We start from the raw sequence: 11,473 nt of genomic DNA, 5'->3' as shown, positions 1-11,473 counted from the left end.
TAGGATTTTTTATGCGGAAGCGAAACCCTCTCGAACGAGAGCTCATGATACCATATCAAAATTGAAAATTTTGATATATTATGATTAAGAATATACCCGTACTAATCTCTTTAAATAGAGTTTTCTGACCTAATGGGTCTTAGTAAAGATCCAAACTTAAATTACTAATAAAAATAACTAATTATATATATATATATATATATATATATATATATAATAAAAAATCATGTGAGAAAAAAAATAGTATAAATGGAAACCAGAAACTTGAAAGGGATTTTCAAACAACTTATGTGAGAAAAAAAATACAAATTCAAGTAAATACTATGCTTATAAAAATAAAAATCTGCAACTGTTCATGAGATATACTAATCACCCAAAACATCTATGAAACTTCCAATGATTTCTAAGTAGGTCAAAATTTAGCAATTAACGTGTAACTTGTGCCACTATTATTTGCTAACTATAATGAAACATCTTCAATAGACAAGATTGTAGTGTATGAATGAATGTAAAGAGAATTATATAAAAGTACAAAAGATGTTGAATCTGAATTTCAAAGATAATGTATGTGTCCAGAGTTGGTACCTGGTAAAAAAAGCACCCGTCACAGTTTTACAATCCCACTCCTCCCATCTCTTCATATTCTCAAAACTTAAAGTTTGCAAGGATACAAATGGAATGGTATCAGAAGAAGATATCCGCATACATATTTTGCCAAATCATTGAGAAGGTCATGCATCGTGAAACGCGTTTTATATCGCTTTGATGGTTGAAAAAATTATCTCAAAAATAGATCATTGAAATACTGTTCACCAACTTCTTCCATGCTTAAACTTTGTTGAGGGCATTGTAGAAAATTTTCAGCCATCCATAATAAAACTAAATGCTCCTTTTCAAACACATAATTCTTAAGGAATAAGGCACAATAAGCAAACTTTTGAGATGAGAAGGAATGTGATGATAGCTCAACATTAAAGCGGGGATGATGTTGTTCTCCTCTTCTGGTAAATCCCATATCTTGCTTTCCAATATACTTTCCCACTCTATCAAAGATGATTTTGTGTATAAGAGACTTCCAATTGTTTTCAATTCTAAAGGAAGTCCTTGCCATTTTCTAAGGATCCTTATACCGATCTCCTTAAAGTCAGGATTCATTTGAGGATTTTCATCTTCGAATGCATGTTTGGAAAACAACTTCCAACAATGTTCTTCTTGTAACTGCTCTAGCTGAAGCATTTTATTTGATCGCATGATTGAAACAACTCTCTTACTGCGTGTAGTGACAAGAACTTTGCTTCCCTGAGCTCCATATTTAAAAGGAGCCTGCAAAGCTTCCCACTGGTCACGTTTTTCGTTCCAAACATCATCCAAAACAAGAAGAAATCTCCTCTCTGACAATTTGTTCAACAACCTTTCTTGAACCATACTTAAGTGTCTACTTTCATCCGTTGATTTAGTGATACCCTCGAGAATAGCTCTCGTTAGCTTGAAAACGTCAAATTCTTGTGAAACACAGACCCAGACTTTGACATCAAATTTCTCCTCCATACTTGGATCATTGTATAAGTGTTGGGCAAGCGTAGTCTTTCCCATCCCACCCATAGCAACTAAAGAAACAAGCGAGAATTGACAGTTATCATTCTCACTATCTGATGTCAGCCATTTATAGATAACCTCCTTTTAAGCATCTCTGCCGTAAATAACAGAATCAACCTCCTTTTAAGCATCTCTGCCGTAAATAACAGAATCAACGGGCAAAGACATTAATGGCAATTTTCCTGACACTTGGCTACCAAATCTAACACCAAAATCACTACTAGCCGCTTGCAAATTTAGTATATCTTTTTTACTAGCAAGATATTCTAGGTTATCTATGACTTCTACCATCTTTGATTCAACTTGTTTGTCAAATGAACGGGAAGAAGCATTGAAGAAATTCCATACCTTGTTAACTTCAGGTTCAGCTTTCAGCTTGCATTTGTAGACTTCAATGTCAATTTCTTCCAACAGATCCTCTGCTTCTAACACAGCATCTTTGACAGCACCAAGCCATGCTTTCACGGGTTCATTTCTGATTTTCTTCAGTTCTGCATCATCTACCACAGCATTAATTGACAAAAGGTGACGTTGAGTTTCTTTAGAAGCTTTTCATTGAGTTTTCTTTTTGGAAAGTAGTCCCCAATTTCAGCAGAAGCAAGTTTTTCGAATGTGACCTGAAGGAAAGCGGAAAGAAGGGCACCACCAACAAATTCAACCGCCATGACACGAAATGAAAGGGATAGATCAATCAAAAACCAAGAAAGGATTACAAATTCAAAGTGAAGCTAACTCAATGCAGTAGAGCAATCTAATCGGTGCTCTATTTTTTTTTATTTAACATGATGGATAGTTTAAGATTCTATGAAGGTGTGCCTAATCACAAAGTGGTCCCTCTGCCTTTCGTCGTACCTACCTGCTTGCTATTACCCTTCTTCCATGTGTCGTGTCTGTTCCACCTGAGTCCATTATTGTTGTCCCTCATACCCCTCTTACGGACCCTCCCACTCCACGACCGCTTTAGACATATCATCGTACTTAACCACCCTCTGTTGTACATGTCCTAACACTTTCGTTCTTGATCTGAGATCATTCCATAATTTTCTCCTCCGCCACCACCTTTACCACATCCTTGTACATGTCCTAACACTTGTTCTTGATATGAGATCATCCCATGATTTTCTCCTCCACCACCACCTTTACCACATCCGACTGTAAATCTTCTCATTGCTATTCATAATTTTATATGTCCTACTCATAACATATCCCATCATTATATTACTGAGTTATCATCACCTTTTTACTTTGCATTACACTTATTTACCTTCTTTTTCATTTTAAAGCAGTAGTTTTTGGGAACAGGTTCCTCTATCATGAAATTTTCCGTAGGAACTTATTGGCTTAATACCGTGAAGGGTGGTATTGATAGTAAGATTGATTGTCTTGAGCTCACTTGGTGTCCAAGGGATATAATCAGATTTTGGATTGGATTGGATTAGTGTTAGTTCTCACTTGTAGGCAAAAGGACATTTGTTAGATTACTTCTCTCATTGCAGCCATCTGACACTATCCTCCCCATCAACATGCCATTAAAAATGTTTTTTTTTGCATGATATCGAAGAGGCCGCATGATTTGTCGGCTATATAGGTCCCTTTATGGTCTTAAATAGTCTCCTCGTTTTTGGGTTGGCAAATTCAACACACGGTTTGTAATAAATTCATCTATTTGTTTTTATCATCAGTCAATCCAAAGGAGAATTCAACTTAATGCTTATGTAGACGATATTGCCGTAAGTCATAATGATAGTAATCAGCAGAAAAAACTCTAGTTGAAGCAACGCCATTCTAATCAACTTCAGACTAAAAATCTTGGCAAAACATGTTAGTTTTGGACATTAAAGCCGGTCTAAGGATGGTCCTTTAATTTCACATAGAAAATATGCTATGGATATTCTTGAAGAAGCAAGTCTATTGAATGCCAAGTTAGTTGATACTTTTATATCTAATTAGAAATAGCCTTTATCTGATTCGGAAAGATATAGGAGATTAGTTGAGAAATTGACCTATCTCATTGTCGCTCGTTTTGACATTATCCGTCAATGTGGTAAGGCAAATCTTCAATTCTCCTTGTCAAGAACACGTGGATGTTGTAATCTGGATTCTAAAACACATCAAAGGTGCTCCCAAAAAAGATATCAATTAAGAAGATAGAGGACATATAATTGATTGTGCAAATGCTGATTGAACAGGCTCATCCACTGATAGACAATCCACTTTTGAGTATTGTGTACTTGTTGGAGGAAACATGATATCTTGGAAAAATAAGAAACAAAATGTACTTACAAGATTCAATGGCGAGGCGGAATATGGGGTCATAGCATTAATAACATGTGAGCTCATTGGTTGAAATAGTTACTGAAAGAGTTTCAATTTGAAAAGACAAGACCAATGACACTAATATGTAATAATCAAGTTGTATTGCATATTGTCTGAAATCCATTTTTTATGAGGATCTAATATATTAAGATGGACTGTCATTCTTTTTCAAAAAGAAGATCAAATCAAGCGACATTGGCACAAACTTTGGCATTTTCAATGATAGATTGAAAAATACTTTTACAAAATCTCATCAAAGTCCTAGAATCAGATCTATATGTAACAAGTTTGGCGCATATAATATGCTCATGTGTGTGCGCGCACGCGCATTTATCTTAGAACTCATCGGTGTAGCTGAGAGACATGGTTTCAACATATGTATATCTCATTTTCTCTCATTCAACATGAATATATGAGTTCAGTAACTTCCACATGGAGAATACAACTGCATTTAAAGAAAACAAAATCGAATACCTTTCTGCATGTGGATGAAGGTGTCATTATTTTAAAATTGGCAACGATGGCATATGGCAGAGCTTTCCCTCAGTTGTGAAATCAGACTCCATGTGACCATGACCCTCCATCTCGTTCTTCTAATATCTTCTGGTTCCAATCAATAAATGAAACACAAGCGATTTAGTTGAAACATTGGTAGCTTTGCAATAACCCAAAACCCAGTTTACATTGTTTCTTCACTCTTACCTGGTTGAGTTACCACACTATAACACGACTTCTCCATTTGCAGCACCCAATCTAAACCCACAATATAACAGGATTTCTCCATTTTCAGCTCCCACTTTCTTTTACTGGTTTTTAGGGTTCCTGAATTGGGAGGAAATCAAAAACTAAATGGGAAAGACATCATTAATCCACGTAGAAAATAATTATTTTTGTCATCTTAACATTTCTTAACATAACAAAATGAAGCGAAAAAACCACATTATTGTAATCGTTATAAAAAATAAATAACAACCGAAAACAATTAAGATAAAGGACTTTGGAATGGTTTATGTGCCTTTCCCTAATTTAAAATAAATAACAAACGAAAACAATTAAGATAAAGGACTTTGGAATGGTTTATGTGCCTTTCCCTAATTTAAAATAAATATTTGATTTATCAAACTCTGATGAGAAGCAAAAATATGAAGACCTCTCTGATAACCAGAAGCAATACATTGCATACAATTACATGAAAAATCTTCCATTGAATAAGCAAGATTATCATCATATCATATCAGCATTTGTTTTATTTTATACATTGTATTTCTTGACATCAGACCCCTTTCCACCACATGATCCCAGAACATCTGTGAAACTTTGTTTTCACTAGCATCAGGAGCACTAAAGCATCTATAGATTTTGGCAGTGATCATCAACCTCCTCCTAGCCATTTCTTCTAACACATTTGAGGCAGCATTTGTGTCCCCTGATTTCCAGTAAGCAAAAGCAACACTAGTGTAGATAACACTATCGCCTGAAATACCCTTCCCTTCCATATGAACTAACAACTTTTCAGCACATTCAATCCTTTCTATCTTGCTTAACCTTCTTATCAATGCCCTGTAAACAGAAACATCAAGACAAATACCTTTACTCAGAAACTCATCCGGCAGTGCTAGAACTGCATCTGTATTGTTTTTCTTACAATAGCCATCTACAATCCATGAGTAAGTGCAATAACTTGGAGAAAATCCAGCATCAAGCATGCCAAACAATAGTTCTTTGGCACTTTCAAGCTCGCTCGTTTTACAGAACCCGTAAATCAGTGCTTTATATGTAAAGGGATCAGGCTTCAGTCCAGCTTCTAACATCTTATTTTTAACTTTCAAAGCAGAACTCAAATCTCCTATCTTGCAATATGCATTAATCAGTGTGTTGCACGTGATATTATCAGCTTGAATTTTTTTTTCACTCATCTCATTCAAGAGTTTGTTCGCATCCCTTATCCTGCCATCAGAACACAGCTTGCGCAGAATCGAATTATAAGTAACAACACCGGGGTACAATCCCTTAGCCTCCATCATCTCACGCAATCTCAGAGCTTTCTCCAGTTCATTTGTTTTACAATAACCATCAATCAATGTAGTATATGTTACAAGATTGGGAGTGGCAATTTTGATTTCACCGAACATCCTCATAGCTTCCCTCATCTTACCTTCTTTGCAAAATCCATAAATAAGAGAATTGTAACTAACAATATCAAGATTTATCCCCTCTCTTTCCATTTTATCCTGCACCGACAAAGCCTCATAGTGCATCCCTTTTTTGCAATACAAAGCTATCAAAGTATTGTATGTGAAAATATCAGGAACCACACACTTTCCTTCCATCTCATTCAGTATAATTTCCGCCCTCTCCGCATCTCTCGATTTCAAACAAGCGTGAATTAAACAATTATAAATATAGATATTAGGAACAACCCCGTCTTGAACCATTCTCTTATAAGCCTTCCACACCATATTAGTAACACCATTTTTCAACAAGGAGTTCAAAAGCACAGTACAAGCATGCAAATGAGGCTTTAAATTACACAAACTCATCTGCTCAAAAACCTGAACCGCATCATGGGTCATCTTCGATTTCGCATAATGTATCACAATCCAACTCAAAACATGTGAATTAACTTCAGGGTCATCATGAATCCTGACCAAAGAGGTCAAAACTGAAGGCGATGAAAGTATTTCCCTTTGCGCAATTTTATCAAGCACCTGGTGTGCAGTTTTGAAATGTCTGTGTTTGGTGAGTATGTGAAGCATGGACCATGAAGATTGTAAGGAATGAGTGTAGTGTGGGATGGAATGAAGCCATTTGAAGAATGAGAAGATGAAAAAAGGTTCGTAACGGTGTTGTGTGAGGTGCAAGATACATTGGTGAATGGTGGTGGAAGTGAGAGTAGAAGCGATTTTGGGTTTTAAGAGATTGTTCCAATGACCCTTTACAACAATTGCACAGACACTATCAACCAAAACCATGTCTCTCACTGTGATTTGATATCGATAAAGTGATTATGAGTTTCTCCATCAGCTATGGAATCGAACTCCATGAACCTTCCTCTGAATGGGTTACTTCCGGTTCAACGAAACATGAACCGTTTAGTTGAATGGTTGAGCGGGTTGCAATGAACCAAACCCGGTTTACATGATTATTAAGTTCACTACTATCCCGAAGTGTTAGCGGTGCGGTTTTGACCGATTTAACACTAAAATCAATCAAACTACAAGATAAAAAAGCGTATGATTTGTTTTGGTTCGTTTGGTTTTAGAAATAAAACCAAATCAAACCAATATAGTTTGAGATGGTTTGGTTAATTTGATTTTTTACAATATTTTTAGTGAGTAATGGAGAACAACATAATTTTATGTTTAATCAATCATGCATTATCAAATAATTTTAAAATTCATCATATTTGAACAATAATTTCTCATTTAATATACAAAAATTAGATTAGATAAAATTGTAATAAGAAACATAAAATAGTAGCATAAAACAATATCAAAAATATTATAATAAAATTAAAAATAAAAATAAAGGAAAGATGAGATTAGAGAAGATGAAAAACAAAGAACATAAAAGATGTGAGGTTAGAGAAAAAATGTACAATAAAAACGTAATTGAAAGAGACAACAATAGCATACAAATGAGAAGATGAAAAAAAATAACATTAAGATGAGAGATTAGAGTAGAAGATGCGAGATATACATGGAAAAGAAGATGAGAAAAATGTATGATACCATTACGAGAGATTTGAGAAGGCTAAAACAGAAAACCTAAGTGTGAGTAAGAGAAAATTGTTCGTAATTGTAAAACTAAGATATAATAGGTTTGAGTTTTTGGTTGAATGTGTGATAAGTTGTAACATGATTCAGTTTAATTTTGTTTGCAAAATACAAACTGTATACCAGACCGAACTGCAGAATTTTGTTTAAAAAATGGCCCAAAGACATCCGAACCAATTGCAATTTTTGCAATTTTGATTTGGTTTAGTTTAGTTTACGATTTTTTATTGGTCCAATTTGATTTTGAGCACCCCTACTACGATCACTAATATTCTATCGGACAGGGTTAGCACAACATAACCCTTTTGTGACCCAAGCTGGCTAATAAAACTACATCTATGAATGGTTAAAGAGGAGTATCATTGAGATTTAAAAAAAAACTTTTTTATGATAGAAAAATTGTATTATTTAATTAAAACTTTTATAAAAATTAAATAAATTTGGTCGTATTAAATTTAGATAATCATGATTTTTTTTCTATGATAATAAGTTTGGTTGATATTTAATTGAGATTTCTCACTACTTATTAAAAGTTTTAAAATTTTACGTATTTTAATAAATTTTGGAGTGGATTGAATTTTGAAAGATTTTTTAGTTAAAAATAGGTTTGGTATCCTTTTTAGTCATGTATCTTAATTTTGGGGGTTCATTTGAGTCTCTTAACTTAAAAAATGTGGATATTTGTCAATTAACTCTTCAAAACATATTATGTTAGTCCTTTTCGTCTAATAAGCGAAGAAAAAATTAAAATATGGGTCGCTAAATTTGTTGTTTATTTGACGAAAAAGACTGATATGGTGCGTTTTAAAGAGTTAAGGGACCAATATTGGTCTTTTTTAAGTTAAGGGACGAAAATGAATCATGAGGTTAAGATATAGGGCTAAAAAGGGTATTAAACCTTAAAAATACAAATAACCTTGAGATGCGTGTTTTTTTTGTAGATGATATAGTCCTACATGGAGAGTCAAATGAGGATTTAAATTAGAGGTTGTAGACATGGATATCAGCTTTAGAAATGCATGATTTATGTCTAAGTAGAAGTAACACATAGTATATGGAATATAAATTCAACAAAAGGAAAATTGTTTCTAATTTAGAGGTGAAAGTGTGAGACAGTGTCTGTAATATCTCATATCCTCTTAAGTACTCTATTAGTTGTCAGTTGTTGTCAGTTGGGTTATGTTGAATTCCTCAATGCTCTATTAGTTGTCAGTTGTTGTTAGTTAGGACAAATAAAGTAATTAGTGAGTTCATATGAGCTAAATTCTTACCCAGTAAGGTTGATCTTCATTAATTTGTAAAAGGAGAAACATTTTGGTAACATTAATAATATGTCAATTGCTCTCTAGAATACCAAAAATATATTTTAAGATTTTTTTCTCCTCACTATTATATCATATGTTATATATTTATCTCTTTGTTGGTAAGAGGGAAAGAATAGAAAGAGAAGAGAAGAAAAAGAGGAAAGAAAGGAAAAGAGAGAAAGAATAAGTTTTTGTGTGATAACATATTTATGTGTGAGGTGGGATCATTAACATCATCATCACCAACTTCATCTCAATTTATTCATCATCTTCTTGGACTGAGGTAAGTTTCTAGGTAGATTTAGCTTTGGTGGGAAAATTACATGATTTGGAAAATAGGTTTTGTGTTGTAACATGTTTGTGTGTGAAATTGATCTTGATGCATGTTAATCTTGTTGTTACATATATGTTTGTGTTAAAATATGATATATTGACGTGTACTGTGATGATACATGTGAAAAATAAATTAGACTTGTTCCCTTCCTGCCGTGTTTTCCCATTGTTTGAATTCTACAGGTTTCTCTAAGCAAAGGAACCTGTCACACCCAAATTTAACCCTGAATCGCTGATTCAATACATTCATCATAGCTATTGCATCTCTACATAGCATATCATACATGAGGGAGAATTGCGGTCCAAAACGCAGCAGAAATTAAAAAAAAAATCCTTTAGAGATCCTTACGAATGGTCATGATCAGTGATAGAATATTTACCTCTTGTGACGATTGAAACCTTTGGTGCAGATCTCTTGTGACGATCAAAACCTTTGATGCAGATCCACGGAGTGATCACGAACGTTGAACAATGACAACGTCTCTACTCAGTCCACACAAACGGATTCCTTCAATCTCAGTGCTAGCTGGTACGAATGAAGGCTTTGAGTGAGAGAGAGAGAGAGAGAGAGAGAGAGAGAACGAAAATAATGCAACCGCAATGAATGCTTCTACACAAGGGTTCTATTTATAGAACCACTTGTGTGGGCTTCAAGCTAAAAAGACCACTTAAGTGTATTTTGGCCCATATCTTATAATATGCCCAAAATCACTTAAGCCCATGGTACCTTACCATATTTCGTATTCTACTTAAGTACACCGTACCTTACGATGTTCTACAATTCACTTAAGGGCGTCGTACCTTACGGTGTTCCTTAGTTACTCTATCTCTCATCAATCCGTCCTTTGTGTGTGACCCTGTAGGTTTTCGCGACGTTGGCAATTATATTAAATCACGTATTTAACATAATAAACAGTGAACGGTATCTAGCAACACATCATTGCTACCCAAGACACGAAAATGTCATGTGATCTGACAATTTCTTCTGTGATAATACTTATGTGTAGAATTACCCTTTTGCCCTTATGTCTATATTGAACACAAGGCATAGACTGTGTCATCCTTGTCCAGTTCAATATTGAGCCCATAGACATTTATCCTGTTATGCAGGATGGGTAAATTCCATCTAGGTCACTCATGTCCCTCAGCATGCTTCGTGGAGTACCCATCAACTGTCTTTATGGTTATCCAGTTACTGACAATGTTTGATTAGCAATAAAGCACTCGACTCTACATCCAGGGTCCATAGTGGTTTCAGGTCGAAGAGTGGTATACACCATTATCACCATGAGAATAACTTATGACACTTTGCATAACTTTCTATATAGTATTCTGATAGCGGGTCAATCCGGTATAAATATTACTCTTAATATTCATACCTATGTTTAAGACTTGATAACTCATTATCCATGATCCATGAGATGTGATCATCAGTCTATCTACATAATAGTCTTAATGATTTAGTGTTATCCCACTTCACCATAAACCTCGACTACGGATACTTTAAGAATAGTGTCCTTATGTTTAATGTGATCTCATGATCAATTCACACTTGATACATCAAACGGACTAACTATTTTAGGGACTTTATTAAACAAACGTAATAAAGAAAAAGCCTTTTATAATTCGATACAAGTACCAAAAGTATCGGCCTCTAGGGCTTACACCAACAATACATTCCATATCGCATAGTGCCTAGATTATCAGTCAAAATAATTTTTTCGGATCTACAGCCAAACCGGTTGAATTAATCGACAGATGTGCGTCAAATCAGTGGACGAAAAATTTTAAAATCAAGCTTCCAGACATCAGCTTTATTAATCTATGTTTCGCGTAGTTTAATCTAGTATGCTCGATTTATTTTTCAGTTAATTTTTCGGCCACTTTTTTATCACCTCGAGCTTGTTTAACCAGTCAAAATTTATTTCAAAATTAAAAGAAACGTTGTATTTTTTCAATAAGTTTATTTCGCGTCAATCATTTTGGTGCATTCATTTTAATTTTTCGAGTATTTTTACGCCTAATTTTTATTCATTTTGAGTCTTTTTATTTTTATTTTTTTGTCAATATATTCAAAATAAATAAATAGAATTTTCTATGTTTTGGTTTCGATTTAATTTTGAGTAGTTAGATAAATTTAATTTAATT

General features: G+C 34.2%; 1 protein-coding gene and 1 pseudogene across 3 annotated transcripts; both read right to left on the bottom strand.

Moving 5' to 3' along the window:
• Positions 1-369: 369 nt before the first annotated feature.
• On the bottom strand, positions 370-2,261 carry LOC127075694 (putative disease resistance RPP13-like protein 1; annotated as a pseudogene).
• Positions 2,262-4,386: 2,125 nt separating this feature from the next.
• Positions 4,387-7,108, bottom strand: LOC127075693 (pentatricopeptide repeat-containing protein At5g38730). Of its 3 annotated transcripts, none has more exons than XR_007786635.1 (3): positions 5,170-7,108; positions 4,615-4,734; positions 4,387-4,515 (listed from the first exon to the last, which is right to left on the bottom strand). XR_007786635.1 is itself a non-coding variant. In XM_051017155.1 (2 exons), the coding sequence occupies exons 1-2, from the start codon at positions 6,882-6,884 to the stop codon at positions 4,716-4,718; spliced, it is 1,734 nt and encodes a 577-aa protein (XP_050873112.1). In that variant the 5' UTR covers positions 6,885-7,108; the 3' UTR covers positions 4,586-4,715. The 3 variants fall into 3 exon arrangements, 1 of the variants encoding a protein (XP_050873112.1); XR_007786636.1 differs by having other exon boundaries at positions 4,387-4,512; XM_051017155.1 differs by lacking the exon at positions 4,387-4,515 and having other exon boundaries at positions 4,586-4,734.
• Positions 7,109-11,473: the final 4,365 nt, after the last annotated feature.

The sequence above is a fragment of the Lathyrus oleraceus genome, chromosome 4, assembly GCF_024323335.1.
Source record: "Lathyrus oleraceus cultivar Zhongwan6 chromosome 4, CAAS_Psat_ZW6_1.0, whole genome shotgun sequence".
Classification (NCBI taxonomy): domain Eukaryota; kingdom Viridiplantae; phylum Streptophyta; class Magnoliopsida; order Fabales; family Fabaceae; genus Lathyrus; species Lathyrus oleraceus.
Note: the sequence above shows the minus strand (reverse complement) of the source record. Positions and strands in the feature narration are given on the sequence as shown.

Excerpts from the sequence above, each read along its gene's own strand:
- LOC127075693 (XM_051017155.1), bottom strand. The coding sequence starts at position 6,884 with ATGGTTTTGGTTGATAGTGTCTGTGCAATTGTTGTAAAGGGTCATTGG.